Consider the following 25,866-nt stretch of genomic DNA (forward strand, 5'->3'; position numbering starts at 1 on the left):
AGTCAATCTATGATTATGTCAAAGTAGGGTTTAATAAAATGAAAAAAAAACACCAAGAAGTCAGTTTTTATTGTAGAAATTGTAATAATACCTTAGGTTTGAACCCAAACCCAGCTGATAATCAGAATTATTGGGGGGAGGGGATTGTGTAAGAATACAGACTCCTTGACCACATCTCAGATCTATTTGATCAGAATTTTGTGGGATAAAAGCCAAGGATCTTCATCTTTACAAACTTCCCAAGTGATACATTATTGACTAGGTTTAGAAACCACCGTATTATATTATGCACTGCTTTTCTTCAAACAGTTTTACATGTAGTACTTTTTGTTTACATAAATTTTCAGAAAATACATAAGTCCATCTTACCAAGATGACAGCAGAAGAATAGACAATCCTCTGCGTACACTCTTTAGGGGGATTTCTGAATAAGATTAGGGAAAAATTTGAGTAAAAATGAGAAAAATTTGGGATACTGAGTTTAAAAAATGATCACTCTGAAAATTTACATCTGAATTAACCTACTAGAGAGATGGTTGTTTTGAGATTCGCCCTAACAGGGGAGGAGGCTATTGTGTGGAAGAGAACCCTACAAGACAGAGGGGACAGGTGTGAAAAGAAAAAGAGTACACGCTGATCGCTGATCGGAGATACTTGGGTGCTGCTTTGGATGTGCAATTTACTTTAAAAATGAAAGACCTTCTGTTACTACGCATAACTGCTCGAAAGCCTTAATTGTAGCATTGAGAGTTGGAGCATGATGAGAAACTTCATTTTAAGTTTCCAATGTGGTGAAAGAACCAAAATGGCCAGATACAGAGACTGGAGAAGAGAACAGATAAAACAACATTCCAAAAGGCAAAAGTAACTTAAAGACTTAGGAGTGGATTTTTTTTGAAGGTGCTTGGGTGGAAACCAATAGAAATGTCTCTTAAAAGACAGTGTATATCTCTTGTGCCTCTCTTACATAAATAGGTATCACATGAATACAGGTGGGAATCCTACAATCTATGAGCTGACATAGCACAACTGAATTAAGTGAGATGTTGTTAATTTGGAAACTCTTCCTACAAAGCAGAGGCTGTGTCTCACCCACAAAGGTAATTTTAAAACCTGATTGGCAAAGAAATACATATAGGCAGTTAAAAGTAGGTGTCATGGAAGGAAACAGAGTACTACGTTCTACACGAGCCTGATAATCAGTCACATGCCAATTGTTACTGTCCTGGTTGCTGCTCATTCTCTGATTCCCCCATTTCTCTTAGCACTGGAGAGGCCTAAGGTCCAAGATCAAGGAAGCCTATATTTGGAACTTCACCAGAAAAACCTATGTGGTGGGATTACCTATCCTATTGCCCAGCTTGGACAACACTTGCCCCATGCTTTCATGGATGGAAGAAACAGATGTTATTATAGGGAACCCTCCTGCCTAAATCCCTCTGTGTGAGGAAGCAGCCAGCTGTGCAGAGGGCATACTCTCCTGTGCCCAATAGATGCTCACCATTTAGTGAAGGAACCCCCTGCTCTGGTACCATTTCTCTAGAGCTATGGCCTCTCCAAGTGGAGCTGTAATAACTGGCCTTCTATGGAGAGAAACTGAGACTTCTGCCAGCAATATTTGCTAAGAGATTAAGTGACATTAGATAATATTCATTGTGAGAACTTAATGAGTTCTGGGACCTTAATCTACTGTAATGCATCAGCCTCAGGGTATGTCGTATATATTAATGTTCTTTTTATCAATAAATTTGTGTAATATGCTGTAGCCAGAGTTCTTGAGAGGGAGACTGCTGTTAGTTTATTGGGCTATTGAAGAAAATTGCAAAAGTGGGAAGATCATCTAAGTCTTTTGTGCATCTTTAATGGAATGAGATTCGCATGGGTAGGGGTGAGCAACATACAGCCCAGGGGAAGACTCTATCCCAGTTAATGGTTTATACCAGTTCTGCTTCCTGGCCTTCAGAGGTTGAGAAGGAATCAATCTCCCCCCACCCCCCCATCCCCCCATCCCGCCAAACCCCGCTGCCTCCAGGGAATACTGGACTTAGAAACTGGGCATTTGGAGAATAATTATCTCTGAGGTCAAGTGTGATGCTCCTATTTCCCATCTGTGATATTGAATCTGAACTTTGGGAACAGAGATATAGCTTCTTTGCCCAGGATTATCTCTTTAGAGAATGCATCTCCCATGCTATTTGAAGCCCTTCCCTATACTTTCTTATACTCTTAATCAAGCTAAATCACTGGTTTGGCTCTAAAAAGACTACAAGAATCCACCACCTTGAACTTTCAAGCCTAATCTTTAATTTCTTCACATAACTCTCTGGATAAGACCCTCCAGATCTTTGGGGCGTGTACTTTATTTGGGGCGTGCTGCACACTGGCACACTCATGTCCTAACATACTGAAGTAGAGTGGTAAACCATTAGTTAGCTGGCTGAAAGGGGTAAAGAATTTAGGTATTGCTTGGTATGTCTACAACTTCCTACAGGTGAACAATTCATACAATACTGTGCTTAAGATTCCAATACCATTCTCCTCAGAAGCTTAATCAACATTTTGGGAACTAAGCCAACATTACTCTCCCATACCTTCCCCTTCTTATCAAAGGGATAAAGGCCAAGATTGTTCCTCTGCAATTTTATTGTTAGCTTTCCTTTTCCTGGGTCAAGGACTTTCCTTTGGCCTAAGAAGCCCAACCCAACACCAGCATCCCAGTCTCATTTTCCTGACCAACATCCATACCAAGTGTCTTGAGTATGAGATAACATTTAATCAAATCAGTAAACACTGGGCCGTGATCTGAAACACTTGTGAATATAAGGATTGTGTCCCATCCACCTGGTTCTCTTACTGTAGGATTAATGTGTTGAAATAAGGCTGGAGATCCTGTGACAAAGATCAGATTTATTATAAACACTGTGATTTATTCCTCACTAGAGACTTTTAATAGACAGGGTGTCCTGTTGCCCTGGTGTTGTAATTCCAGGTCAGTAACAGAAGTAGAGAATTAAATGGGAACTCAGTGACACCTCAAGCTGCTAGCTAGTTCCCACCTCCAACTCCATACTTCTAGTAAATGGCTGGGTTATATATCATCACCATTGCCAGAAGTTATTCTTCTCATGTCATTTTCTGATTGTAGGAACTTGCATTCTGAAGAGCTTTCCAAAGATCTTTTTCAGATCTTTTTTTTTTTTAAATAAATCTCTTGAATGTATAGGATATCCTGTGGGTGTCTCAAAATGTGTGACAGCATGCACTTGGGGAGCACATGCTTTATGGAAATTGGCCATGGCATTCTCTCTGGGACTTGTCACTTGAGCTTCTATGAGGTCCAAGTTGATGTACCCCAGGTAAGACATACCATGCCAGTCCAGATGGGGGGTGATGAGGTGGTGACAATGCCCCCCACATCTGGCCTACTTTCTTCAAACCACCTCAGGCTTCTCCTTGCCCAAGTCATCTGTGTACTGGTCTGCTCCAAGTGCCCTCACACACTTTCCTACTTCTCTTTTTCTTATATGATTTCATTTTCACCTTTGCCTATTTACAATATGGACTACAATGTCTTAACCTCTGAATGCCAACTCCTTTCTACTATCAACATGCAATTCAGGTTCCTCTTTGTCATTCATCCAACACACATTGATTGAGTACCTGGTATGTACCAAGTGGCATGCTAGGTGTGGGATATCCATTGGTGAGTAAATGGGCATGCTCTCTGCCCTGTGGAGCTGACAGCCTATAGGGGAAGGCAGACAATTAACTGGACAGCAAACAAATAAATAAAAAGGAATGGGCAATGAGACAGAATGATAGGGAGAACCTACTCAGAGAGGGTGGTGACACTCAAGCTAAGATCTGAAAAATGAGAGTCAGGTGTCCTTTGGGAGTGAGTGGGGACAGAGCATCTGGCAGCATGAGCAGCATGCCATGTGCTGATGTATGTTTTAAAAGCTATGTGCAGACAACAGATGGGAGGAGGACAGAGATGGGAGTGGGGAAACCAAGGGGGTGGCTATAGAAGTAATCCAGAAGAGAATGGTGGAGAATGGTGGCAGTGACAGTGAAGAGACGTGACAATGGAGAGAGCTGTATATAAGGTGTGAGAGATTGAGAGGAGCCAAGAGTGGATCGTTCCAAGCTATTTAAGCCCTACTGACTCTTTATGGCTAGTACCAGGTACCCCAGAAAGATCAAAACATGGTCTTTTGTCCTTTTTTATTTTTCTTAAAGATTTAGCAATTCTATACACTATTCGTCTGACAGTAACTCAGGTATTACCCTGTGACATCTCTTCCACTGTTTTTAAATCAAACATACCGAAGCATATTACCAGAGAACACTAAAAAGTATACAAGTTGCCATCCGAGGAAAAAGTCAACATAGCTCTTTGAGGAGATCATTTCTTTCTCTGGTAGCAAAGCTATAGCAACCAAAAGGAAGCATCAATTGTAGTTTCCCTTTACAATTTTAACTTTATCTGATTTTATATTATTGATTAATCAGATACCTATGTTTTAGGGTAATATTAATTTCAGGTGATTTTCCAAAGGCTCAAGGCCTATTTCTGGCATGACCCTTACTCATGATCAGAGGGTAAATGGCAGAATTGCACTGGATGGGGGATGCCGAGGCTAAGCCAGAGCTGTGTGTCTAGAATGGATGGTCACACTGGAGGGGGCGGATCAAATATGGTCACAATCAGGCTTGTTTGTACATCAGAAGCAGAGGATTCTTTGCTTGACTGTTGAAGGTTGGGGACAAAGGAAAGGAGAGAAAAGTTGCAGAAGGAGAAAGCTGAGCAGAGACTGTTCCCATCATCTGTAGATCAGTTTGTTCAACTGGAGATCTCAAGTCAGACTCTACCTGAGTTTCCTGTACAATCAATGGAGGCCTGAGAGCCAGAAGACGCTAGGTGGACTTGTACATGGCTCACCTAAAGAGTGTTATGGGTGAGGTCCCTCAGGGACAAGTCTTGGGCCTGGAGACTTTTGAGCAGGAGGGTTTGAAAGAAACATTGCATAACATGCTGGTGGAGTTGGGAGGAGACACCCAGCTCAAGAAATGTAGGAAAGTCCCAGCAATCAGTCATCAATACTTAGGGGGAAGGGAATCTTTTATTTAAAAAAAAAAAAGTCTTCATAGAAATGCTTCTATTGTACAAACATGTGCAAAAAGTTGTGAAATCAACTGAGTATTAAACATTCCACTGTACCTAAAATAGCAAAGCAACAAACACAGGTTAGTCAGTCTTTCCACCACTTTGGAAAAAGAAACACTGCATCAATTCAACCCATAATTTAAGCCTGCGATCATGAGCTCTTTCTAGACTAGGGGCGTGGTCTGAATGGGTGGCTTTGCTACTACTGGTCATTCCAGCCATTTAGAAAGAGCTCCAGTCTGGTCCCTGCTGTGGGGAAAGACCGTGTCTAAACAACTGCAGCTGAATCAACCAACTGGAAGTTTGGGTGAACCTAATTAGCTGTGGCATGGCTGTTTGAATAAGTGAGTCCTACACAGCTGGGACAGGAGCCTTGGCTCTGCCACTTGGCTAGCAGTGGCAAGTGCTTAACCCATTATACTGACTTCATTCTCCCGCCCTGATTTAGTTCACCCGCAGGACATATGCTCCTTTATTTTTCAACTACTAAAGTGAAAAATAAATCCTGCCAGTAGAAGAGTACCAAATGAGAATGTGGAATGGAGAATGAGCAAAGAATTGTTCCCTGGTGATGTCAGCACGGGGGCGCAAAATTTTTAGAACTAGGTACTTTCATTTTTCAGGGTTTTGGGTTTATTGTGCTTCCCCCTTCATGCAAATATGCTGCTTTTTTCGATTTAGGGCCTAGCCTACGAGTCCCACCCTAGTCCCCAGAGAACACAGACTGGCTATCATTTTCCTTCATATACTGGAAAGAAAATAAATTGGCAGGAGACCTTCCCAAGTTAGGAGTTTTATAATGATAATACTCTGTTACAATAATAAGATGATTTTTTACCAACTTATTTCTATGATTCCTTTTCTTACTGTGTTGATATATTAAAACAAAAAAAACAAAAAACAAACAAACAAACAAAAAAACGGAGACTGCCAAGAAAGTTCTCTACTAGAATTTAGTACTTTATCCTAAAGTGTTATTTAAAGGCTTTTTAAAATTTATATGCTTTTCCTGGCAAACTAACCAGATGTTGATTACCAAAATGCTTTACGTTTTTAAAAGAAATACTTTTGCTTCTCTCATGACCTCTGTAAAAGTGATACTATGATGGTTACTCAGACTGGATTTCTGTTTGAATAATTGTTGCTTCTCTGTCCAGATGAGTTTCTTGAATAAGCATTCCTTTTAAGTTTCTTACAGGAGCCATATAATCAAGGTGCTCCTTGGGGTAAAGGTGTACAAAATTTAAAACATACAGCAGACCATTAACTTGGGCAGGATGGCTGCTTTGGGAATTGTGTGCTGTTATAAACAAAACAGTGCTTCTGATCCTTATGTTAGAGGTCTCCCACATTTTATGCCTCATAAAGACTAGGTGAGGGTCAGAAGTGTCTGATCAGAATGTTACTTTCCACCATGTGCTCTCATAGCATCATGGCACACCTTATGACAGCATTAGTCCATTCAAAGGTAAACATATTCTTATATGTTTGTTTCTCAGTTGTGAGGGTTGAGACAGTATGGTGGAAGGAGAGGGTTGGGTTCAAATCCATTTGGGTCACATTTTAGTCTTGAGACCCAGGTTAAACTGTATAACCTTTCTATCACTAAGTTTAAAAAAATGAGAATAATTATGGCTTTATCTCAGGGTTGAATAAGAAATAGATATGTACTTACCTACTACATATATTAGGTGCTCAAGAAGTGTCTACTCCTCATTTCCAGTGTTACTTATCTTTTAGTAAATCAATGCTTAGCCCTTAGTAGGGGATTCAATAATAAATCCTTGTGCAATAAGTAAACTGATGAGAAGAAAGTTTGTCTAGAAGACACTCCGTTCTCTACCCCAGTCAGCATACTCACCCAAATTCCTAACACTTTGTACACATGTCCAGGGTTTATATATATAGTGTTAGCATAGGAAGAGAAGTGGAAGGGAAGGGCAGTGGCTCTGGCCTTTCCTTCTTACTTTGAGTTAATTAGTTAGTAGGTTGCATGAGTTAGGGACCACCCACCATTTTATATGCAAGCCTAAATCCATCAGAATGGAATAAAAATAGATATTTCTCAAAATCCTTGTTGGTAAGTATGAAGAAAAGTTTAGTGTTACAGAATGTGTCCCCAGATAGCTGAGGATGAGCCATTGACTCTGTGCTGGGGGAAGCATCAAGGCAATTGGAAAAAGATGGATCTCCACTGCCTGCCATTTTGTAGTACGGAGTACTTTCCATAAGCTTTTTTTTTTTTTTTTAAGCTAAAAAATAGACTTACACATTAATCACTATTATTTAATTTGTTCCCCTTTCAAAATAATCTATTTCTTTCTCTGTGTCTTCGCCTGTTGCTCTGAGAGCAGAAGGTGATGAAAGGAAAGCCTCCTCAAAGATGAAAAACCCCTTGTTATGAAACATCTAATTTTCCATGGTTAAATACCATTCAGAACACAGGTAAAGCCCTGAGTAGTTTCCCTGGTGTTTGCCAAGCCCAAAGCCGCAGACGTGGAGAGGGGCAGAACATGAGCAATGAGGGAATATGGGCTCAGGGATTCCATGTTTAGACAGATGGCTTCAGGCAGTGCTGCTAGCCAGAGAAAGCAAAAGTCCACGCCTGAAGCACCAGGCCCCAGGAGAGCAAGTGGAGACGTTTGCACCAACAGTGTGAGGTCATGGGGCGAGCCAAGTATGAAGACGGGATTCTCAGTCATCATCACCCACAAAGTGTCAAGAGGAAAGGAGAGTGGTTTTAGTCATAAACTGGATAAATGGATTATTTTTCTTGAAGAAGAGTATTTATGAAAATGAAGTCATGAGAAAAGGGGTATCAAAATAAGTAGTAGTGACAAATCTGGGTAGGTGGGAGTGGTAAGGGAGTATTATTCCTGTTTCCTTGTTATCCGCTGGTTGTTATGTGTTCTAGGTGTAGCCCGAGTTAAATAGGCTTTGTTTGATGTGTCCGCCTGGATCACAGTGGGTATTGGCTGCCTGGCTTGTAGAAAAAGAATCTGACGTTTGATTACTGCTATCTGCCACGGGACAGGAAATAGGGATAGTTACATTAGTGCCCTTTCCTGGTCACCCCGGTCTAGAACTCAGCTGCTTCATCTGGAAAACAATGCCAATCAAGTTATGTGAATTATTCTAAGCCTATAGGGTGTAATCAATTATTGCATTGCTTGGGGGTTATTGTAGGGCTATTAAGTTCACTCATTAAGCTATATTTAGCATTCAAGTAAATGAAAGTATTCAACCCTCTACAGTATTCATCATGACCACTCATTGTGCATAGATATCTGGGCTTATAGTAGTCCTGGTATTAGGTCATCATTCACATAATGCAGTGGGTACCTGATACAGCCTTACAGTATTATAGGCTTTCATTGGTTGAGGGTTTCCAATGTGACGTCAAAGAGTAAAAACATTGCATAGTTAATTATAAAAAAAAAAAGAGAGAGACACTTGAAATTGTCTTGGAGATCTGCATCTGTCTATTTATTTATTTTCAAAATGTGCAAAATGAAGCATTAGCTACAAGTGAGATAAGCCTGTTTAAAACAACTCCTTAATAACAAATAGGCTTTTTGATTAGAAGACCTTCAAAAACTAGTCCTGGTCTCAAAGACCTGGAAGAGTCCTCAAGAAGATAACTAATTTTCTAACCACCCCTCATATTTAGGCAGGACTTCCCACGAAAGGCTTCTGGAATTATTTTGTACAATTTTCTTCTTTAAACTTTCTAAAGCAGATTTGACAGTCTCCTTGAATAACCTATTACACCACAGATCCAAGTTTTGTGGGGCCTGGAGCTCAGACAAGTTTGGGGGTTACTTTTAAAGAAAAGGGATACAAAAAATCTCTTTTACAAATTTTACATAAACATAAGACGTGTAAACACATAATCAAATCCTCTACCGAGGCTCTGAAAGAGGCTTATAGCCTTAACTTTACCAGCCCTGAAGCAATAACTTTATCAGCTTTGTATTCTTTTTTTTTTTATTAAAAAAAATTTAAGTAGGCTCCATGTCCAACATGGGGCTTGAATTCACAACCCTGAGATCAAGAATCACATGCTCAACTAACTGAACCAGCCAGGCACCCCTAAGTTTTTATTTAAATTCCAGTTAGTTAATGTGCAATGTGATTTTAGTTTCAGATATATAATATAGTGATTCAACACCTCCATACAACACCCTGGGCTCATCGCAAGTGCCCTTCTTAATCCCCATCCCCCCACCCACCTCCCCTCTGGTACCCATCAGTTTGTGCTCTATAGTTAAGCGTCTGTTTTTTGGTTTACCCCTCTCTCTCCCTCTTTTTTTCCCTTTGCTTGTTTGTTCTGTGTCTTAAATTCCACATATGAGTAAAATCATATATTGTCTTTCTCTGACTGACTTATTTCACTTAGCATAATACTCTCTAGCTCCATCAGCATCATTGCAAATGGAAAGATGTCATTCTTTTTTATAGCTAATATTCCACTGTATGTATATACCATATCTTCTTTTCCATTCATCAGTCAATGGACACTCGGGTTGTTTCCATAATTTGGCTATTGTTGATAATGCTGCTATAAACATCGGGGTGCATGTATCCATTCTTTGGATAAATATGGAATCTCCACACTGTTTCCTGCAGCTGTCCCAGTTTGCATTCCCACCAACAGTGTATGAAGGTTCCCCTTTGTCCACATCCTTACCAACATTTGTTTCTTGTGATGTTGATTTTAGCCATTCTGACAGGTGCAAGCGTGTCAAAGAATATTCTATCAGGAATCACATATAGTCTTGAAAAAATTTTTTAAATTTACCCATTCACTCATTTTACTACTTGGACTCCAATTCCTAGAAGAATGTGAGAAATGAAATCAGAATTCATTGCATTCGTTCTTACCTTGGGTAAGTGTATAGATAGTTATTTCCTCAATTATGGCAGGATTAAGAAGTTAGCCCACATTACTGACTATTAAGAATACAAGGCTGAATTCCCAATAGTTTATTTTTGCGTTTGGTTCCCTTGCCTCAGGAAATATATCTAGAAAGAAGTTGCTATGGCTGAGGTTCAAGATGTTACTGTCTGTTTTCTTCTCTAAGATTTTGATGGTTTCAGGTCAAGTGAAGGAAACAACCAACAAAACTAAGAGGCAGCCTATGGAATGGGAGAAGATATTTGCAAATGACTTATTTGATGAAGGATTAGTATCCAAAACATATAAAGTACTTATAAATAAGTATATAAAACTCAACACCCAAATGAATTATCCAATTAAAAAATGGGCAGAAGACATGAATAGACTTCTTTCCAAAAAAGTAGTAAAATGTATGAATAGGTAAATTAAAAAGTTTTTTTCAAGACTTTATGAAATTCCTGATAGAATATTCCTTGACATGCTTGCACGTACACAAAGCAAAATAGAAAGTTTTTCTATGTTAAAATATTATGGCCTCTGAAAATAATGAAGTTTTTATTTTTCTTTCCTCTTCCCCTTCCACTCCTCTCCACCACTTTTTCTTTTCTGCTTTCTTCTCCATTTCTGTCTGCTTCTTCTCTTTCAGTTTCTTTTTTATTCCTCTCTTCCTCCAGCTCCTGATACTTCCATCCTTATTTTTCCCTTTTTGTACCCTTTTCTCTCTTTTCTCCTTAAAACTGTATATTAGAAATTCTAAAATATCACAACTAAAATGTCAACTGCAACAAGAAGTTAAGATCGTTGTTCCCACATACTCTTTTCTTATTTATACTTACACATTTTTTTGAGAGATAAGAAGGGGTGCAGAGAGAAGGGAAGAAAGAGAATCTCAAGCAGACTCCCGACTGAGCGTGGAGCCTGACATGGGACTTAATAACCACAACCCCAAGATTAAGACCTGAGTGGAAACCAAGAGTTGGACACTTAACTGACTGAACCATGCAGGTGCCCCCTCTACTTATGATTTTTTTAAGGATATTGAGCAAATTCACACTAATTGTGCACCCGCAAAAAGATCTGAAGGCTTAACACTCACGAAGACCAGAGTAAGGGAAAATAAGAAAGCAGCCAAGCCTCAAAAGTGCAGGTATTAGATGTGGACACATTTCTAGAATCTGGAACTCCAAACTCAGGGACAAATCACCAAAACATACAGAAGAAAAACAAATGCTGTTTTAATTTTCTTTTCCCAGAAAGCATTCTATTTTGGGTTTTCTTAAACTCGGTATGCAGACATATTTTGAAGTTTTGCACTTTTTTTACCCTTAAAGAGTGTCTTCATTACTGAAATTTAGAAATATTGTTTCACTAAAAATGTAAAACATGAAATATTTCAAATCTAGAAAGTAATATGACATCAAAAGAGCCCATCTCTCAAATTTGGCAAATTTGCTCTATTTCTGATTTCTAGGTTTTTTTTAAGGTATAAAACATTTCACATATATAGTGAAAGCCCCACTTCTAGGTTCCCTTTCTCTTTCTGCCCACCTTAGAGTTAACCATTGATTTGATGTTGGTGGAAATACTAATTAATTAATACTAATTCACTTTGTGACTTTACAGATGTTTCTACAGTTGCACTTCAAGTTATACCAAGAATTCATTTTTTTACTTCAAAAATGGATTAAATATCTATTGCTCGTCCATCTATTTTGGATACAAAGGTGAAAGTGCAGAACAAAAAGTATTTTTTTTAATATTGTATTTACTTATTTATTTTTAAATTTATTTTTTATTGGTGTTCAATTTACCAACATACAGAATAACCCCCAGTGCCCGTCACCCATTCACTACCACCCCCCGCCCTCCCCCCCTCCCACCACCCCTAGTTCGTTTCCCAGAGTCAGGAGTCTTTATGTTCTGTCTCCCTTCCTGATATTTCCCACACATTTCTTCTCCCTTCCCTTATATTCCCTTTCACTATTATTTATATTCCCCAAATGAATCAGAACATATAATGTTTGTCCTTCTCCTATTGACTCATTTCACTCAGCATAATACCCTCCAGTTCCATCCATGTTGAAGCAAATGGTGGGTATTTGTCATTTCTAATTGCTGAGTAATATTCCATTGTATACATAGACCACATCTTCTTTATCCATTCATCTTTCGATGGACACCGAGGCTCCTTCCACAGTTTGGCTATTGTGGACATTGCTGCTAGAAACATCGGGGTGCAGGTGTCCCGGCGTTTCATTGCATCTGAATCTTTGGGGTAAATCCCCAGCAGTGCAATTGCTGGGTCGTAGGGAAGGTCTATTTTTAACTCTTTGAGGAACCTCCACACAGTTTTGCAGAGTGGCTGCACCAGTTCACATTCCCACCAACAGTGTAAGAGGGTTCCCCTTTCTCCACATCCTCTCCAACATTTGTGGTTTCCTGCCTTGTTAATTTTCCCCATTCTCACTGGTGTGAGGTGGGATCTCATTGCGGTTTTGATTTGTATTTCCCTGATGGCAAGTGATGCGGAGCATTTTCTCATGTGCTTGTTGGCCATGCCCATGTCTTCGTCTGTGAGATTTCTGTTCATGTCTTTTGCCCATTTCATGATTGGATTGTTTGTTTCTTTGCTGTTGAGTTTAAGATGTTCTTTATAGATCTTGGAAACTAGCCCTTTATCTGATACGTCATTTGCAAATATCTTCTCCCATTCTGTAGGTTGTCTTTTAGTTTTGTTGACCGGATCCTTTGCTGTGCAAAAGCTTCTTATCTGGATGAAGTCCCAATAGTTCATTTTTGCTTTTGTTTCTTTTGCCTTTGTGGATGTATCTTGCAAGAAGTTACTGTGGCCGAGTTCAAAAAGGGTATTGCCTGTGTTCTCCTCTAGGATTTTGATGGAATCTTGTCTCACATTTAGATCTTTCATCCATGTTGAGTTTATCTTTGTGTCTGGTGCAAGAGAGTGGTCTAGGTTCATTCTTCTGCATGTGGATGTCCAATTTTCCCAGCACCTTTTATTGAAGAGACTGTCTTTCTTCCAATGGATAGTCTTTCCTCCTTTATCGAATATTAGTTGACCATAAAGTACAGGGTCCACTTCTGGGTTGTCTATTCTGTTCCATTGATCTATGTGTCTGTTTTTGTGCCAGTACCACACTGTCTTGATGACCACAGCTTTGTAGTACAACCTGAAATCTGGCATTGTGATGCCCCCGGCTCTGGTTTTCTTTTTTGAAATTCCCCTGGCTATTTGGGGTATTTTCTGATTCCACACAAATCTTAAAATAATTTGTTCTAACTCTCTGAAGAAAGTCCATGGTATTTTGATAGGGATTGCATTAAACGTGTAAATTGCCCTGGGTAACATTGACATTTTCACAATATTAATTCTTCCAATCCATGAGCATGGAATATTTTCCATCTCTTTGTGTCTTCCTCAATTTCTTTCAGAAGTGTTCTGCAGTTTTTAGGGTATAGATCCTTTACCTCTTTGGTTAGGTTTATTCCTAGGTATCTTATGCTTTTGGGTGCAATTGTAAATGGGATTGACTCCTTTATTTCTCTTTCTTCAGTCTCATTGTTAGTGTATAGAAATGCCATTGATTTCTGGGCATTGATTTTGTATCCTGCCATGCTACCAAATTGCTGTATGAGTTCTAGCAATCTTGGGCTGGAGACTTTTGGGTTTTCTATGTAGAGTATCATGTCATTGGCAAAGAGGGAGAGTTTGACTCTTCTTTGCCAATTTGAATGCCTTTAATGTCTTTTTGTTGTCTGATTGCTGAGGCGAGGACTTCCAGTACTATGTTGAATAGCAGTGGTGAGAGTGGACATCCCTGTCTTGTTCCTGATCTTAGGGGAAAGGCTCCCAGTGCTTCCCCATTGAGAATGATATTTGCTGTGGGCTTTTTGTAGATGGCTTTTAAGATGTCAAGGAATGTTCCCTCTATCCCTACACTCTGAAGAGTTTTGATCAGGAATGGATGCTGTATTTTGTCAAATGCTTTCTCTGCATCTAATGAGAGGATCATATGGTTCTTGGTTTTTCTCTTTCTGATATGATGAATCACATTGATTGTTTTATGGGTGTTGAACCAGCCTTGTGTCCCGGGGATAAATCCTACTTGGTCATGGTGAATAATTTTCTTAATGTGTTGTTGGATCCTATTGGCTAGTATCTTGTTGAGAATTTTGCATCCATGTTCATCAGGGATATTGGTCTGTAATTCTCCTTTTTGGTGGAGTCTTTGTCTGGTTTTGGAATTAAGGTGATGCTGGCCTCATAGAACGAATTTGGAAGTACTCCATCTCTTTCTATCTTTCCAAACAGCTTTAGGAGAATAGGTATGGTTTCTTCTTTAAACGTTTGATAGAATTCTCCAGGGAAGCCATCTGGCCCTGGCCTCTTGTGTCTTGGGAGGTTTTTGATGACTGCTTCAATTTCCTCCCTGGTTATTGGCTTGCTCAGGTTTTCTATTTCTTCCTGTTCCAGTTTTGGTAGTTTGTGGCTTTCCAGGAATGCATCCATTTCTTGTAGATTGCCTAATTTATTGGTGTATAGCTGTTCATAATATGTTTTTAAAATCGTTTGTATTTTCTTGGTGTTGGTAGTGATCTCTCCTTTCTCATTCATGATTTTATTAATTTGAGTCTTCTCTCTCTTCTTTTTAATAAGGCTGGCTAATGGTTTATCTATCTTATTAATTCTTTCAAAGAACCAACTCCTGGTTTTGTTGATCTGTTCCACACCTCTTCTCGTCTCGATTTCGTTGAGGTCTGCTCGAATCTTTATTACCTCTCTTCTTCTCCTGGGTGTAGGATCTATTTGCTGTTTTTTCTCTAGCTCCTTTATGTGTAAAGTTAGCTTTTGTATTTGAGTTCTTTTCAATTTTTGGATGGATGCTTGTATTGTGATGTATTTCCCCCTTAGGACTGCTTTTGCTGCATCCCAAAGATTTTGAACGGTTGTATCTTCATTCTCATTAGTTTCCATGAATCTTTTTTTTTTTTTAAAGGATTCTTTTTTTTTTTTTAATTTTTCTTTATTTATGATAGTCACACAGAGAGAGAGGGAGACAGGCAGAGACACAGGCAGAGGGAGAAGCAGGCTCCATGCACCGGGAGCCTGGTGTGGGATTCGATCCCGGGTCTCCAGGATCGCGCCCTGGGCCAAAGGCAGGCGCCAAACCGCTGCGCCACCCAGGGATCCCTCCATGAATCTTTTTAATTCTTCCTTAATTTCCTGGTTGACCCTTTCATCTTTTAGCAGGATGGTCCTTAACCTCCACGTGTTTGAGGTCCTTCCAAACTTCTTGTTGTGATTTAGTTCTAATTTCAAGGCATTATGGTCTGAGAATATGCAGGGGATGATCCCAATCTTCTGGTATCGGTTCAGATCCATTTTGTGACCCAGTATGTGGTCTATTCTGGAGATAGTTCCATGTGCACTTGAGAAGAATGTGTATTCAGTTGAGTTTGGATGTAAAGTTCTGTACATATCTGTGAAATCCATCTGGTCCAGTGTATCATTTAAAGCTCTCGTTTCTTTGGAGATGTTGTGCTTAGAAGACCTGTTGAGTATAGAAAGAGCTAGATTGAAGTCACCAAGTATAAGTGTATTATTATCTAAGTATTTCTTCAGTTTGGTTATTAATTGGTTTAAATATTTGGCAGCTCCCACATTCGGGGCATATATATTGAGGAATGTTAAGTCCTCTTGTTAGATAGATCCTTTAAGTATGATATAGTGTCCCTCTTCATCTCTCACTACAGTCTTCGGGGTAAATTTCAGTTTATCTGATATGAGGATGGCTACCCCTGCTTTCTTTTGAGGACCATCTGAATGGTAAATGGTTCTCCAACCTTTTATTTTCAGGCTGTAGGTGTCCTTCTGTCTAAAATGAGTCTCTTGTAGACAGCAAATAGATGGGTCCTGCTTTTTTATCCAGTCTGAAACCCTGCGCCTTTTGATCGGGTCATTAAGCCCGTTCACGTTCAGAGTTACTATTGACAGATATGAGCTTAGTGTCACCATGATATCTATTCAGTCCTTGTTTTTGTGGATTGTTCCACTGAACTTCTTCTTAAAGGGGAATTTTAAGAGTCCCCCTTAAAATTTCTTGCAGTTGGTTTGGAGGTCACATATTCTTTCAGTTCCTGCCTGTCTTGGAAGCTCTTTATCTCTCCTTCCATTCTGAATGAGAGCCTTGCTGGATAAAGTATTCTTGGTTGCATGTTCTTCTCATTTAGGACCCTGAATATATCCTGCCAGCCCTTTCTGGCCTGCCAGGTCTCTGTGGAGAGGTCTGCTGTTACCCTAATACTCCTCCCCATAAAAGTCAGGGATTTCTTGTCTCTTGCTGCTTTAAGGATCTTCTCTTTATCTTTGGAATTTGCAAACTTCACTATTAAATGTCGAGGTGTTGAACAGTTTTTATTGATTTTAGGGGGGCATCTCTCTATATCCTGGATCTGAATGCCTGTTTCCCTTCCCAGATTAGGAAAGTTTTCAGCTAGGATTTGTTCAAATACATATTCTGGCCCTCTGTCCCTTTCGGTGCCCTCGGGAACCCCAATTAAACGTAGGTTTTTCTTCCTCAGGCTGTCGTTTATTTCCCTTAATCTGTCTTCATGGTCTCTTAATTGCCTGTCTCTTGTTTCCTCAGTTTCCCTCTTTGCCATCAACTTGTCGTCTATGTCACTCACTCGTTCTTCCACCTCGTTAACCCTCGTCGTTAGGACTTCTAGCTTGGATTGCATCTCATTTAATTGATTTTTAATTTCTGCCTGATTGGATCTAAATTCTGCAGTCATGAAGTCTCTTGAGTCCTTTATGCTTTTTTCTAGAGCCACCAGTAGCTGTATAATAGTGCTTCTGAATTGGCTTTCTGACATTGAATTGTAATCCAGATTTTGTAACTCTGTGGGAGAGAGGACTGTTTCTGATTCTTTCTTTTGAGGTGAGGTTTTCCTTCTAGTCATTTTGCTCAGTGCAGAGTGGCCAAAGCAAGTTGTATTGGGAAAGGAGAAAAAGAGAGGAGAGAAAGAAGGAAAGAAGAGAGAAAAATAAAAAAGAGAAAAGGAAGAAAAAAAAGAAAAAGAAAGAAAGGAAAAAAAGGGTGGGGGAAGGAAACAAATCAAAAAGCAAAAAACAAAACAAAACAAAACAAAACAAAAAACCAAAAAACAAACAAACAAAAACCAAAGGGGAGTATCTTCCGATTCTGTATACTTTAAGTCCCTTGATTTCCCCTGGAACTGGTCCGTCTCGCTGGTCTTCTGGGGGAGGGGCCTGCTGTGCTGATTCTCAGGTGTTAGCACTTGGGGGAGCTGCTCTGCTCCTGTCTGGTGCAGGGCTCAGTGGGGGCTGTTCACCCCGTGAGGCCCCAGGAGGAACAGCCCCAGTGGCGGGGCCAGCTGTGCAGCCCTGGAGTCAGCTCCCGCAGTAACTCCGGGGCTCTCCGTCTGCAGGGCCTGGGGGCTCCCGGGCGGGGCCGCTGATCTGCTCAGCTCCGGGCAGGAGCGTCCTCGCTGTCCTGGGCCCTCCCGGCCTCTGCCTGTCCCGGGGGAGGCCGGATCCTGGGCTGTGTCCCGGCGCCCTGTGCTCCGGGGCCTGCGCTGTTGGATTCGCGCTCCCGCCCCGCAGCCCCCTCCGCGGAGCCGCCGCCCGAGCCCCTCCGAGCTGCTCCGGGTCCCGCCGTGAGCGCTGCAGCCCTTAGGGAGCTCGGCGCACTCTCCCGGGGCACAGGTGCCTGTTACTGTCCCCGGGAGCCCGAGGGCATCCCCGCCCTCCTGGGTCCTGGTCTAACCCCCTGCGGGCCCCTTTCCCCCCCCCCCCCCCCGGAAGGTTGGTGCAGCTCCTGCTCCTCCGGGACGGGGCTCTCCTGTCCTGGGGACACTCGCCCCGGCCTCAGCCGGCTCCTCGCAGGGCCCCTCCCCCTAGGAGGCCTTTTGTTTCTTTATTTCTTTTTCCCCGTCTTCCTACCTTGAGAGAAGCGCGAACTCTTCTCACTGTAGCATTCCAGCTGGTCTCTCTTTAAATCTCAGGCCGAATTCGTAGATTTTCAGGATGATTTGAAGGTTCTGTAGGTAATTTGGTGGGGACAGGTGACTCGGGGACCCTCCTCTCCCGCCGTCTTGCCCCTCCTCCAGAACAAACAGTATTGAAAAAAGATTAGGATTACTTGATAAATTAATTAGTTAGAAATTAATTAAATCACACATTCAACAAAGATTTACCAAGTCCACACAAAGTTCTGGTTCACATTCTTTCAATGAGGAAATGTCAAAGGATGTGTGATAGGTTAAGGAGGGGTAATTCTGGTTCATCTAATCCTGACACATTCTTGGTATTACTGTCAAAATCACAGATAAGATGGGAACTGAGACAGTGAGTTCTGACCGCCTAGACTTGTCCCAGGAACCTAGGCATGACCTTGGGGAAATCAATAGCCTTGGCTCTGGTTCTTATCATTGGTGACATATTGGTGAAAGGAAACATTTTCTTCTCACAGAGGCATTACTAGTATAAATGAGTTCACACATTCAGAACCTTTGAATAAAAGCTAATTCTATTCTAGGCTAAAGATTAAACTAATGTTAAATAGAGAAGAACAATGAACATATCCTTAATTGGAGACCTTGTTTGTTGAAAATAAGGAAGAACAATCATTTCAGTGAAAAAAGTTTCAGTGAGGCTTTACATCTTAGTTGGGGCCAAGATATATTATGTAAAATATTGAGAGAGAGACTGAAAAGGCTACAAATGAAACAAATATTGATGGAGGTTGGGATTTCCTTTCTTTTTTTTTTTCTTCTTTTTTTTAGGTTGGGATTTCCAAGCACTCATCATATCTCAGTTTAATGAAACTAAAGACCCAGAAGAGTTAGAAGGCAGAATGAAAAGAAGAAATAATTGCAGTTATTAATATGAAAGAAAACATTATTTAATTAATAAATTTTCTGATTATTTTATCTGTACTGACCTTACCTTCTACAATAGATCATCTCTAAGATCCTCATTAATACTTTCTTTGGGCACACCGTCTTTGGGATCTATAGTCATGATGGATGCATTTGTACAAGAAATGTCTTGAAAGTTACACCGTGACCAAAATTTTGGGATGAAAACAAAATATATTGTTATTATTTAATACTTTGATGATATAACAAAGATTTAGAAACCAGTATTTATACTAGTTGAGACTTCACTAGTAACTGTGAACATAGTTAATTCCTTTTACTTTTCTGCACTAGCAAGAACTCTTTTAGTAGGAAGATTTGTTTCGATGACAGTCACTACTGGAAATAGAGGATCTGATTGTATGGTTTTAACCTCAGCACCAGGCAGCTGAGCTATTGGTAATGCTCTGGCTTTCTAGTTACAATCTTTGGCTCATGGTTTGCCTGAAACAGATAGAAAACGCAGGTTAATTATGTTTCCGTGGTTACGTTGAAGTAAGAGTGCTCCTCAGACCACTGGCTGCAACTTGACAAACTAGGTTAAAATACAGAAATACTTCAAAGGGATATGTATTCACAGTTTAACTTTTTAAAGATTCATATCCTCAATGTATTCTTTTTTGGTACTTTTATAATATAACATACTGGATGATAAAAAGATTTACAAACTGCCACTGTTAAACAAATCTATATGCTGCCCAAATTAGTTTTAGGCAAGATGATTTTTTTCACATTAATTAAGATAAAGTTAGTTTGACTTTGAAATGATGTCTGAAAGTATATTTTAATTTCCACATTGTGCCAGCTGCAGCTCCAACACAAATACATGTGGACATATGAACAGGAATGTTCATGGATCTAAGCATCTTTTGCTGAAATTCTCAAAGTAACAAACTTATGATTTGGGACAAATTTCTGAGTTAAAAAGTTGCATAACTCAATGATTATTTCAGCCGGGCCTCCGGACATTTGGAATTCAGTTAGGGCTATGGAAGGGGGAATAAAAATGGTTTTTAATTTCTAAAATAGACTGTACATGTGATTTTTCTGGGCAGGAATCATTGTTCAGTATATTCTAGGGCTCACTGAAGGCAGCAACATACAGCATTGTTTTGGGCAAGCTTTTTAATCCTGCATATTTTATTTCTTTACTTGTAGAAAAAGAATAATAGCAATCCTGGGGAGCTTGGGTGACTCAGTCGACTAAGTGTCTGACTTCACCTCAGGTTATGATCTCAGGGTCCTGGGATGAGCCCCTTGTTGGGCTCTTCCCTCAGCAAGGAGTCTGCTTGTCCCTCTCCCTCTGCCCCACGCCCTGCTCATGCTTGCTTTCTCTCTTTCTCTCTCTCTCTCAAATAAATAAAATTACTTTTAAAACAAAGAATAATAGCAGTCCTTACCTCACATATGTGTTGAGGGTGTTTAATGACATAAGACACCTGAAACAGTCCCTGGCATATACTAAACGTTCAATGATTATCATCTATTTTTATTATTGTTAACATTGTTAATATTATTATTAGAAATAGTAATGCAAAAAAAAAAAAAAAAAACCTGCTAACAGACAATCCAGGCTCTTTCACTCATTCATTTTAAAGCTTTCAAGTCTTAATTTGGAGTGCTTCCTGTACCTCTACTCAGAACTAAAGCACTCAATCTAAGACTTCTTTTCTGTTAAAAAGATATGACTTCATATGTCAAAGAAGAGGATTATTCAAAGTTTGATTACACTTTGGACAAAGAAGGAAATTGCATGCCTTTAGGCAGTTGGCATTTGTCTCTAAATTCTTACACTTTAAAAAAATGAGGCATTAACTCTTCATTAGAGGACCCACAGTTTTAGTTGAGTCTGATAATGGAACCCTAGTGTCATTAATTTGGAAGAGACCTGATAACAATAGTTTGTATGGGCCAATGAAGATAATGTTTTTATCAGTCAGGATTGCAGGGAGAAATGAGAGAGACAATTAAGCTGATTAATTTACAGACAGAGAAGAGGACTATATGCCAGGATGTTGTCAGGGAGTGGTGAGCCTGGTATACGAGGCTAGTAACATCCTGAGCCTCTACCACCCCAGTCCGCCCAGTAGGGGAAGGTGGCCTGCAGGTAGTCACCCTGCAGGCAAGGAGCTGGGGGAACAGCAGGAACTCTGTCTTCCTCTTCCTTCTGAACTCCCTAGGGTGGGGAGTGTGGGGCGTATCCAAGTTGTTCATTGCATTCAATGTTCTGACTCAGCAGATGCCTAGGGGTGGGGAGTGGGATCTGTTGGGCAAATGGGAAAAATCCAGTACAGATGAATGTGTAATAAATATGGGACCAATAGTGAGGTTGTTCCCTTATCTCCCCTTCCTCGGTCTCATAAAGATGGACATAGAGAAATAAGATTGCTCTTCTAAAGTTTAAATTACGTAAGAAATAGGCCCACTTAATATGTCACCTGGGCAGCTACATGCCTCTGAGGTTAAAATCTGAAGGTAACTTAATTTAAGATATTCACATATCCAAAGAAAGAATATGTCCATCAGAAAGAGACTGATCAAAGCTGATACATTCTAATTAGACAGCAATTTTTTTCCCAAAATTCCCCCTGAATTTCAATGGTTACTTTACTCTGAAACACGCACACATACACACACACATATCAGACAAATGACTTAACTTCTGACAAACATTGCTTACTTTCACTTCAGAGTTTCAAGAGACTGAGTCATTTTATGATAAAATCCTTATGGCTGGGATCCCTGGGTGGCGCAGCGGTTTGGCGCCTGCCTTTGGCCCAGGGCGTGATCCTGGAGACCCGGGATCGAATCCCACGTCAGGCTCCCGGTGCATGGAGCCTGCTTCTCCCTCTGCCTATGTCTCTGCCTCTCTCTCTCTCTGTGACTATCATAAATAAAAAAAAAAAAAAAAAAAAAAAAAAGAAATAGAAGCCATTTAAAAAAAAAATCCTTATGGCTCACATACTTCTGAAAAATAGAATTTACTAAAAAAAAGAAAAGAAAAATAGAATTTACTCATGCATATAAACAAGTAATGGATAGATTTGGTTATTTGATAGCAATTATTTTAAATATGTCATATAGATGCACAGGAGCATCATTTAATATTTTTCAGATAGGATGGTGTAGACTTGGATCTGGTGTAGACTTTTATTTTTGTCTCTACAGTTCAACTATTGACGAAGTAATGAAATGAAAATCTATTGTTCTACAGTTGTATGCCCTTGTATGGTAATTTTCAGGCTCTTTTATCTTATAGTCCACCAGCAATTATATCTAATAGGTTCAATATTAACTTATTAGATGTATCTGATTAATTAATTAAGTAGAAATTTAAAAGCCATTACTTCCAGGAAAGGTCATACTTCATTAATATTGGCTATTATTATATCATGATAAGGGCTAAGTCTGTGAAAAATTATAGTCGAAATTGCTAAGGCTTTAAACCAAACAAAAGCTATTCATTTAGTTGCTGAAAATTGTTATTATTTACTTGAGTGAAATTTTACTACTTTCATAACAGTAAAACACAAAGATGTTCAATAAAAAATACTGTCATCAAGGGGTTTATATAAAATTCTACAATGGGGGAGATCCCTGGGTGGCTCAGTGGTTTAGTGCCTGCCTTGGCCCAGGGTGTGATCCTGGGGTCCCAGGATCGAGTCCTGCATCAGGCTCCCTGCACGGAGCCTGCTTCTCCCTCTCTCTGTGTGTCTGCTGCTCTCTCTTTCTCTCTGTGTGTCTCTCATGAATAAATAATAAAATAAAATCTTAAAAAAAAAATTCAACAATGGCAGGTGGACAAAGCAGAAGAGAGATGTTGGCATCCAGAGGCCAGTGACATAGGCATGAAGGTCGGGAGGTGTATAAGATGTATGAAGGACATGATTGCTCAAAAGAAATGGAAAGAGACAGAGTCAAATGAATATTCCACAGTAACCAGTCTCAGTGGGAAGCTGGACACTAAAACGACTTTCTGGGCACATGGGAAGTAGGAATTAGAAGAAATATTGCCCAATGTGATAAAAAGTAGATAAAAAAAAAAAAGTAGATCAACAATTGTAGATCTCTGGAAGTCAGAGGACCTGGTATGCCACAGACATGAAGGACAGCCAGTAATTAAACTGCAATGTTACTTCTGTGTCTCATTTAGATGTCCATGGTACTTCGACCCCATGGATCCCATGGTACTTGGATCCCAAGGTACTTGGATCCCATGGTACTTGGATGCCCTAAGTTCAGGCTCAGTGATTTTAGAAAAATGTTTCAGTTTGTTAAATATTCCCAATGATTTTAATTATATGCCTAAATTAAAATATATTTCTTAATGTAAAATATTTTTGCTTAAACAGTGTACAAAAATCAAAATTTTTGGGATCCCTGGGTGGCGCAGCGGTTTGGCGCCTGTCTTTGGCCCAGGGCGCGATCCTGAAGACCCGGGATCGAATCCCACGTCGTGCTCCCGGTGCATGGAGCCTGCTTCTCCCTCTGCCTGTGTCTCTGCCTCTTTCTCTCTCTCTCTCAATCTGTGACTATCATAAGTAAATAAAAATATTTTTTAAAAAATCAAAAATTTTTAAATAATAATTTTTTAAAAAGCTAGTCAGCTATGAGTTCAGGGAAAAGAATGTCGTGTGAACACTGGCTAGTATTTCCAGTACAGACCTGGGTACCTCCTGGAGGGATGGTGGGACACACAAGGAAGGCAGGAACTGAATCTGAGAATGGCCAGAGCAATAACCACAGTTTAGAAAAGGGCCAACTCTGAGTCACGGATGAAAAAAGATGAGGCACCCAAGGACCCAGAGAAATGCCAAACCGGGAATTGGAAAGTCAAATACAACACTTAAACAGAGGCAGAAACTGGGAACAGAATGCGTGGAGACACATGGGGAAGAGACAGGTCAGTAGTCTAGAGCTGAGCAGAAGCCAAGGGAGGTGATGGGAATCTTTCCCAGGCATCCATTGTGTAACCTGCCCTGCCAGGAGCTCTGCACCTTCCCTAATCCTCACGGCACTCTGGATGGTAGGTATTATTATCCCCATCATATTACTTGATTGGAGTAGCCAGCAACATGGTCCAGTGCAGGTTAGTAGCTTAGAAGATAATGAGAAAGAATTCAGTCATATTCAAAATCCATTTACTAGCAAACTCCTAAACATGTATTAATTAAAAAAATGTATTTGTGGTCATGATGAAGTTTCCACTGTATTTAGTAGACGAGTTGAAATCGACAAGATCAAGGGGCCCCAGCCACCACCAGGACTTATCTTAGTGTGATGTGTACTAGAGTAGGAAAGAAACAAAAATAAGCACATAAACATGCAAGAATCCTTTTTACAAAAGATGTAATCATGTACTTAGAAAATTGGGAGACGGTAACCAAAAATTTTTCATGATGATTAAAAGGCAGAAAAAGAGATTCATAGAAAACCTGTCAGCTTTTCAATCACTTCAGAGCATAACATAGAAGAAACAAAATTGCAGTAGAAATGTTGCACCAGACACAGTCAACAGCTCATAGTTTTTCAAACTCGTTAGCATAATCAGCCCATTGATTTACTGATTCGTCCATTGACTAATTCCTGCATTAGTTATTTTTGTCCGTAAAGCCACACAGGTCCTGTGTCAGGGGCGTGAGACAGTTTCCTGAGGCCCCATCCTTGTGATGCTTCCAGTCTGTTGGAGGGACCCAGATGTTAGATGAGTGGTTGTGACAAAGATTAGTCGTTTTTATCACGAAAACGACTGCCATCGCCTGAACTCTGGCACAAGGTAGTCTCAGAATGTTTGTGTCATATAAGAAAACCAGTTTTGTCAGTGTAGAGGTCCAGCTCCAAGAAAAACGAGAAACCGACACATGGAAAACTTCCCTTGAAGTTGCTCTGTGACTACTGGGTAGCTTTACAAAGAGACGGTATTGTAAGCCTTGAGTTTTTACACCTGACTGAGCTTCAGGTGACATTTGGATCTTTTAAGAGGACAAAGTCGTGTCATCATGGAGAACACATGAAGTGCTTTAAGTTCTGAAGTACTCCCTGACGAAGAGCAACAAGGCTCTGAGGGGACGCAGCATCATCATAATAAATATCAAACACCCCAAAGGAACTGCTATGAGGGGGCAATGCTCCCTGAGCTGAATCCTTGCGGGATTAAAAGGTGCAGACCCCTTATTTGAATAGCATCCCTTTTATAATAGAGTCTGCCCCAGGTTTGGATTTGCTTTGCTCTTAGTGAACCAGCATTGAATACTTCCCTGCACTCCTGCCTCCTTTTAAACACTGACCAGTAACGATTTTCTCAAACATCCCTGTCAGGCCTGGGAACTAGGACCAGGTGAACTGGATTTGAGTCTCAACCCAGGCTGACTAACCTGCAGGCAGGTTTCATCTTTCTCAACATGTTCTCCACCTCCCCTAGAAACACTTTATTAGGAAAAATTTCAAACAAAAGGCAAAGCTAAATGACTCTTACGGTGAACATGCATAATCACATCACCTGGATTGTGCCATAAACATTTTACTTCCTCTGTCACCTCTCTATTCATCCATCCATCACTCCATCCATCCATTAATTTATCTTATTTTTTTGATGGATTCCAGAGTAAATTTGAAGAGATTGGTAGACTTCTCCTTAAACACCTAAGCATGCATGTAACGAATTAGAGTTGAATATTTGCTTCCGATTTCTTCTTTTGCTATAAAAAAATGCAGATTCATTAAAGTACAAATAAATTCTAAGTGTATTTTTGCTGAGTTGTGACAAATGTGTGCACCTCTGTAATCTCAGCTCCTGTCAAGAGAGTTGTCTGGTGGAACTCCTCCTTCCCTTTTTTTT

At 40.1% G+C, this 25,866-nt stretch overlaps 1 protein-coding gene across 4 annotated transcripts in view; it reads left to right on the plus strand.

Annotated features, from left to right (window-relative positions):
- The window catches only part of COG6 (component of oligomeric golgi complex 6), a 200,956-nt gene that overhangs the window by 162,913 nt on the left and 12,177 nt on the right, over positions 1-25,866 (plus strand). The window contains exon 19 of one of the 4 annotated variants that reach the window (XM_041765986.1): positions 18,894-18,969. The exons of the other annotated variants lie outside the window; for them this stretch is intronic. Coding sequence (XP_041621920.1) covers positions 18,894-18,930 — 37 coding nt within the window. The 3' untranslated portion in view covers positions 18,931-18,969. Of the gene's footprint in view, positions 1-18,893; positions 18,970-25,866 lie in introns of those variants that run through there. 4 annotated transcript variants of the gene reach the window in all.

The sequence above is a fragment of the Vulpes lagopus genome, chromosome 8 (assembly GCF_018345385.1).
Source record: "Vulpes lagopus strain Blue_001 chromosome 8, ASM1834538v1, whole genome shotgun sequence".
NCBI classification, from domain to species: domain Eukaryota; kingdom Metazoa; phylum Chordata; class Mammalia; order Carnivora; family Canidae; genus Vulpes; species Vulpes lagopus.